Source organism: Poromitra crassiceps (assembly GCF_964638095.1).
Source record: "Poromitra crassiceps genome assembly, chromosome: 13".
Taxonomy (NCBI): domain Eukaryota; kingdom Metazoa; phylum Chordata; class Actinopteri; order Beryciformes; family Melamphaidae; genus Poromitra; species Poromitra crassiceps.
In genome coordinates, this window is record NC_139644.1 from 33,484,301 (window position 1) to 33,491,800 (window position 7,500).

General features: G+C 42.4%; 1 protein-coding gene across 7 annotated transcripts in view; it reads left to right on the top strand.

The window, feature by feature from the left end:
• Nucleotides 1–7,500, top strand: part of nfixb (nuclear factor I/Xb) — a 206,946-nt gene that overhangs the window by 13,588 nt on the left and 185,858 nt on the right. The window contains exon 1 of one of the 7 annotated variants that reach the window (XM_083650292.1): nucleotides 2,920–3,053. The exons of the other annotated variants lie outside the window; for them this stretch is intronic. Within the exon in view, the coding sequence (XP_083506418.1) occupies nucleotides 3,027–3,053 (27 nt within the window). The 5' untranslated portion in view covers nucleotides 2,920–3,026. Of the gene's footprint in view, nucleotides 1–2,919; nucleotides 3,054–7,500 lie in introns of those variants that run through there. 7 annotated transcript variants of the gene reach the window in all.

Below are 7,500 nucleotides of genomic sequence, written 5' to 3' on the forward strand. Positions count from 1 at the left end.
TGTGTTGCATGTGGGTGTAGGGCTGGGTATGTATAAGAGGTGTGTGTTGCATGTGGGTGTAGGGCGGGGTATGTATAGGTTCAAAAATTGCGAATACCAGTACCCTTAAAGCAGGGGTGTCCAAACTTTTTTGAATGGGGACCAGATTAGATCATGTGAAAATGCCAGGGGGCCAGGTGCTTCTCGCATCATATGGGTTATAAAAAAATAAAATAAAAAATCACATACAATTGTACTCTAAAGATTTTGTTTACCATCTGAAAACATTAGTTCTGCATGTGCTGTTCCTACTTGGTTCCTGTACAAACTGTATGATAGTGCTGTCATCATTAGGTAAAGGGAAAAAATGCAAATTGAACTTGTTTGATTAACCAATACTGTGTGGACTGGAGGGCCACATATAGTATATTTTGAGAGACAAGCCGAGGGCCACTTAAAATCTGTCCGCGGGCCGCAATTGGCCCCAGGGCCGGACTTTGGACATGCCTGCCTTATAGTGATACAGATACCAATAGAGCTTCATTCACATTCAATACTTTCTTTTTTCTTTTTTGGGGGGGGAAGGGGGGGGGGGGGGGCATCTCGGCACGCTGAACTGGCATCACATACACCGCGCTCGACTTCACCACCACAGACTGTATGGGTTATAGCTGCTGCGGTAGTGAGCCAATCACATGTTAAATTGAAGAACGCTTGCGGTGATTGGCTGCGAGCAAAACCAGACAAATTACCGTAATTTCTTTTCCTAGATCTGTGTACAAAAAGGATCGAATGCAGGTATCGTTTGACTGGGGGGAGTTTCAATACTACTTGGTATACTGGGTCATTTCAGCCCTGTGTGCCTGCGGGTGTGTCTTGTATGTGTTTGTGTGTTTCATATTAGTCTCATATTCGTGGAAAGGAATGCTGGTATCATAACCCTGTGTGGCGGCGAGGACGGGAGGTTTACGGTTTTGTGGTCTCCATACACTCCTGACCACACACTCTCTCTCCCCGCCTGCCTGCCTGCCTGACTGCCTGCCTGCCTGCCTGCCTGCCTGCTTGCCTGCCTGCCTGCCTGGCTGGGTCTCTGGCTCTCGTATTTGGCTGTGTGCAGTAATTGGCCACACAGAGGCCAGATCTCTTTGTTTTCGCCTGCAGAGGCTTGCGGTGTAAATGCACGAGCAGTAGGCCTCATAAATCTGTGGGACTCCGGTGTCAGGCCCGCATTTCCAGCTCCGCTTCTCCACAATGACTTCACTCCCACCCAAATTCCCACCGTACCACACTTGGGATCCGGTCCAACAAACTTTATTTTATGGGTTTCATGCGAAATGTGCATCACTCACTACCATGTGTGTGTGAGAGAGAGAGTTTCTCCTCATATACCCCAATATAGTGTTTTGATACTACTCAGAGGCTGTGATTATATGTCTGTCTTCACGTTTGGTCGTTTTTTTTCCTCTTTTCAACTTCGTAGTAAATAGTCTCCTCTGGTAACACTTTGGCCAGGACTTTAACTTCTCTGGTTTTGAAGCGACAGTTGTGGGCTCCAGACCGGGTCAAACATGGTTCAAGCACAAATAGATGGTCTCCCTTCACACCCATGGTGAAATAATGTGTTGTGTCGAATGCTTGTTGCGGCTGCAGTCAAGCGTATATTTGCAAAATGCTAAGTTTTGCTTTAGGGGAAAGATCACAAGGGCTAGAATTTGACTATAACTGTTTTCAAACTGAACTGGCAAGTGTATGAGATAATCAAATAGATCAGCCATCCCCAACATTTTTCAGATGAAGGAGCAGCTGATTTAGTGCACATTAGAATGCACAGACCCCCCCATCTGATGAGATTTGTCTCTCGAAAACAAATCTGAGAATATTTTTTTATTGTCAGGTATGATACCCCCTGAGCACAGCCGGCTTAGTAACGGCCGGGGTCCCCCCCCCCCCCATGGATATTATCCTACCCCCCCTACCATCATTATGTCACTTTAAATGAGTTCATAATTTGCTATATAATTTGTGATTTATTGCTTCGTCTTCCACTATTGATGTGAACGCTGTCAATTTGCTGGGGACCCCCTGGAACACCCTAAGGACCCCTGGTGGTCCCCGGACCCCACGTTGAGAACCACTGTAGTAGGCGAACTGTAATTATATGACCTAAACTTCGTCAAATTCATGCTAATTAATTAAAAACATATCTTAACTGGATTCAGTGAAATAGACTAAACAAGGCTGTACTTCATCCGTGTCCATGCTGTCATACTGCACATGCTATAGGCGCAGTTTGAGGACAGGTCTCAATATAGCCTGTGCTTTGTATTTATTGCCCTGCAGCTGTTGGAGCGCAGCGCACTGATGCGTGTTTCACCTCACATCTCCTCCGATATTGCCTTACGCATTACTCCAAGTCCAACAAACGCATGCATATAGGCCATGAGTTTTTAGGAAATTATTAAATCGCTGTTGTTGCTATCAAATAAAACCTGCGTCAGAACGACTCATTTACACTTACAATCATAATTTGCATTTCCATAATAACATCGACATTACGGGTCAATGAATAAACCCTCATTAGTTTAACATTTGGTGGCATTATTACGCATAGCCTATAATACAGTAGGCTAGAAAGATTATGTAGGGAAACGCCAGTACGCATACCGGGATGAACCAATAATGAAGTCAGATCAAAAGGAAGGAATTGTCTGTCACCGCGCGCTCGTTCAATCGTCGAAGTTCACGCGCGCCGATATACATCTATAACTTTGCTTTTGATCAAATGAAGAAGTGAGTTAAGTTAGGTTAGTTTACAGAGGAGCGGCAGCGCGTCCTGCTTGCTGCACGGAAGAGAGAAGAGGGGAGGGAGAGAAACTTTTTTCGCTGAAAGTTTGTGTAAGCTTTCACTTTCTAGGCGGGGTTAGTGTAACGCTGCAGCATGGAGTGACTGCCTGAGAGGAACAGCACGGCGAGCGAATGCAATGCAGCACCACAGAGCTTCCATCCAACTTCAATAAGCTCTCCCATTCTCCTTTCTAAAAATAACCATGTACTCCCCGTACTGCTTGACACAGGTAAATGTCTTATCTTCTTTCATTCTTTGGGTTAGTCTAGTCTAGTCTAGTCTGGGCTGGAGGGACAGCTGGGAGATGTGCCGGGTTTTGCAATGCGTTGCTTCTATCCCTATTCTATCCCCCCCCCCCCTCACAACAGTTTATTGGTGTGTTAGTTACAGCGTGTTTCTGCACTTGAGCGTCTCTGCGAACTTAACCCGAACTCTACGACACTTGTCCCGCCACCGTGCGTCATTTCTTTTTGCGTAAAACTTTTGCTTGTGCGTTTTCATCGCACATGGGTTTTGGAGAGAAAATGGCGCTTCTCCCGAAATGTATTTGATATAAAAAAAAGAAAGGAGGGGAGCCGAGGAGGAGGAGGAGAGAGCAGAGCAGAGCAGAGCAGAGCGGAGGGATAGAAAGAGAGGAACGTGGACTGGAGTTTAATATTACATGTGATAAAAAGCTGCAAAATGTGTGTGAGATGGAGTTTTCCAACTGTAGAGCCTCCCTCGCAAGTTTCTCTGCTGATAGGAGTTACGGGAGGAGAGCGGGTCATATCTGAAGTTCAATCCAGGAGAGCTCTTTGGACGGGAGTGTGTGTGTGTGTGTGTGTGTGTGTGTGTGTGTGTGTGTGTGTGTGTGTGTGTGTGTGTGTGTGTGTGTGTGTTTGCGTGTGCGTGTGCGTGTGTGTGTGGGGGTGTGTTTGCGTGCGTGCGTGCTTTGGCGCACCAGGTGACTAATAATATAGGCTATAGCTTTTGCATGCTGCCTATGAACACACTGTCAGGCCTGTAATAGTTTAATAGTTGAACCCAACATTATATTTCGACTCATGTTACAACTTTTCACCTCATACTACTACTAGGCTATTTACTGTATACTTTTCATGTACTGAGTGTAGCAGTGACTCTTCTATGTGGACACTGTCCTGTGTGACGCCCAAATTATTTCAGTGAATGGCTTTTGCCGCGTTTTTTTTAATCAAATGAGTGTGCAAAATGACTTGAGCTATAATATAATATGATATTGCTATTTGTTACTCTTGCTGCAGGTAGTCCAATTTTTTTTTTGTAATAGCCTTAAAATGAGCAGAGTTTTCAGACACTTGACACGGCTTTCTGCCATTTCGAGGAGCCTTTCATGCTAAAAATGTAGCCTAAAACATAGGGCCTCTACTTCAGTGAAAACAGACCCACCTCCTCCCTGAGAAATGATTGTTCCAAATTTACACCACATTTATAACATGTTTATTTTCTGCTGCTGTTGTCAAGGAAATAATACAGTTAGAGGAAATTTCACAATCTGCTGCTATTGGGAAAACTGGACCCGCCTGAACATGTGTTTCATTGGTTTAGTGTGGGACAGGATGAAATGATAGCCTCAGACCTTTTTTCTGCAGAATGCAGTATTATTAGATTATATTGTGGACTTCTGTGGCCTTAAAAACGGGATTGATGTCAGGCTGCTCTTTAAATCATTTTGTGCCACTCAGCATCTTTTTAAAATAGCCTTTTATTTGTATTTTCACTCTTTTGTTAATTTACGAACGTGTTATATTCAAGTTATCCTTTAACAGTTAATTTGCCTGTGCTCTACGTGGCACATATAGATTCTTACTCAACTTAAAATGAATGCCGAACCTTCAACCTTCCGTTCGAAAAACGAACTGGTGGAAGAGTAGAGAGAGGAGAGCGATCTCTGACAAATATAATGTTGCTTTGCTTGCAGGATATCTCCACTAAGCTTTCTTCCAGATGTGTGTTTTATGCGATGCGCCAACGGTCACATCAACTGTTCAAAGTTTAGAATCCTATACCTGCTTTAGCAGCTTCCCTCATACGCCACCATGTCCGTGTCTCTGTTTTAAAATGCATGTGTGTTAAACTGTCACAGGTACTGACAGACACCGGCATATCAAATCCATATACGTTTCGTTTTAACTGTTTTCTGTCAGTACCTTACCTTTTTTTAAGGCTATATTAAGCCCCTCATCGCTTGTTCTATTCGCCCCCAGATTTATACGATTTCCCTCCAAATCCACCTCTACATTCCAAGCGGTGGCACTGACCGGCCCGTGTTACAACCGGTTGGAAGTCTTAACTCTTATAAAGCAAACTTGTTTCTCCCTCATTGGCTTTGTCTGACAGCGGACTGCCAGGGCCTGTTTGATGTCTAATTCATTCCTGGTTTTCCAGTGGTTTTATTAAAAGAGTTTTCCTGCCATCGTATGCCTTCTGACGACTGCTACCACAGCAGGCTGCAGGGAGGCAGGCATCCTCTCATGCGGCCGTAGCCATGTCTGCTTCCCATTTAAATAACACTCGGCGGATCATAATGTTGTCTTCTTATTGACACAACAGCAAAGCCAGAGGAGATCCGAATATTTTCCCCCTCTTCTTTTCGTTTTTTATTAAAGAAAGCTCCTCATGCCGACCTGCGGGGCTCCGTGGAGTACGTGGAGATTGACTCAGTGTGACTTGGTGAAAGGGAGAGGAAATGAAAAAGACCGGTCACATCATGAGCAAGCATTACACATATTGTTATAGCCTATAGATTATCATATGTCATTTCTATTGAATTGACTATATGTACGCGTAGTCTTTTTTTTTCAAATGCTCTGAAATATGACTTGTCTGGCCTTCACTCTCAAACAGACTGATACAAGTATTTTTTATCTGCAATTGCTAAATATGTTACTCCACAGCACAATATGCCTAAACACAAGAGCTTGTGTTGAGTCACCAAGGCTATATTTCCCCTTAATTAAAAGTAATTGGCATCAAGGCCAACAGCGCATTATAGTGTAATATGGTACACATGTTGCACATATGCTAGAAGGCTATTATGTCTTTGCCTGGACTGGGAAACGATGGTAGCTTGTGATTTCAGCATATAGCCCAAAAAGATGTATATTTTGCATGTCATATTTTATTTACAGTACCTTTGTGTGTGTGTGTGTGTGTGTGTGTGTGTGTGTGTGTGTGTGTGTGTGTGTGTGTGTGTGTGTGTGTGTGTGTGTTCTCTGCCCAGCATTCCCTCGCAGCTCCATGCGCAGACGGAGAAGCACGTTTTGTTTAGTTAACTGCTGTTAATAATTAAAAAAAGTCACTTGGACCTCGGATATGGCAACAACTGTAAACAATCCAATGAATTATTAACTGTGATAAAAGCCTTGCTGGAGAGAGGCAGCGTGCTGCGATGTGACGGACGCTGCGTAATGCACACAAATTACAGAGAGCCCAGAGAGGAGTGTGTGTGTGTGTGTGTGTGTGTGTGTGTGTGTGTGTGTGTGTGTGTGTGTGTGTGTGTCACACTGTCTGTGTGTGTGTGTGTGTGTGTGTGTGTGTGTGTGTGTGTGTGTGTGTGTGTGTGTGTGTGTGTTTCTGTGTGACTTCTAGTCTGTTGTCTCAGTCATAGTGAGCTAATTGACAGATGAAAATCACAGACAATTTATCTTTTTCTATGGATGCACGATGTATCGGCAATCATATGGGAATCGGCTGATGCTGTTAGTAATTTTTTAATACATCAGTATCGGTCCGATGAGCAAAATAACAGCAATGTTAATATCGGTTATCGGTACCAGCCCAAATTTTCATATTCAGAGGAGACAACGTGGTAAATCTATGATTTATGGGCTTTTCCAAATGTTTTGGAAATAAAGAAAGACATTTTCAAATCCATAGTGTTTACATGTGTTTTTCCAGTCTGTACAAAATTGGATTATCATAGAAACTTTTGTTTAGATCATATCGATATCAGTAAATATTGGTTATCGGCCATAACAGCAATGTGAATATCGGTTATCAGTATCGGCCAAAATATCGGTGCATCCTTTGTATTTCAGTGTATTTGGCTGGAGTGGAATTCTCTGTAATTGCCTGTGTAGAGATTAGAAGTGAAGGAAAGCTGCATGTTCATAAAGATAAGGCTCCTTTATTTTACTTTCCATTCCTATTAAAATAAACGTGGAGCTCGCAGTGCAAATAAGGCAAATTCTTGCTCAAATAGGCACTGAATTAATTTGGGCACGTAATTGAAATTGATTGAGATGCTGTATCTCTTTAAAATGTTTGTTAACCCTTCTCAAGCTTAAGCATCACTTTGCTCCAACAATGTAACTTAAAACAGTGATTCTCAACCTTTTTAGGGCCACGGACCCCATTCCCCATTTGACTTATATAGGTGTGTGTGTGTGTATGTATGTATATATGTATATATGTATGTATGTGTACGTTTTTCTTTTTTAATAATAATTTTATATATATATATATATATATATATATATATATATATATATATATATATATATATATATATATATAAAATTATTATTATTATTTAAAAAAAAATCAGCAGACCCAAATCTGAGAATATCTTTTTATTAATGTTAGGTATGATTTTGTCCAGAAGTCCCTGACAATCTCAGTATTGTAGGCAGAGAGATACCGGTGAATCTATGACC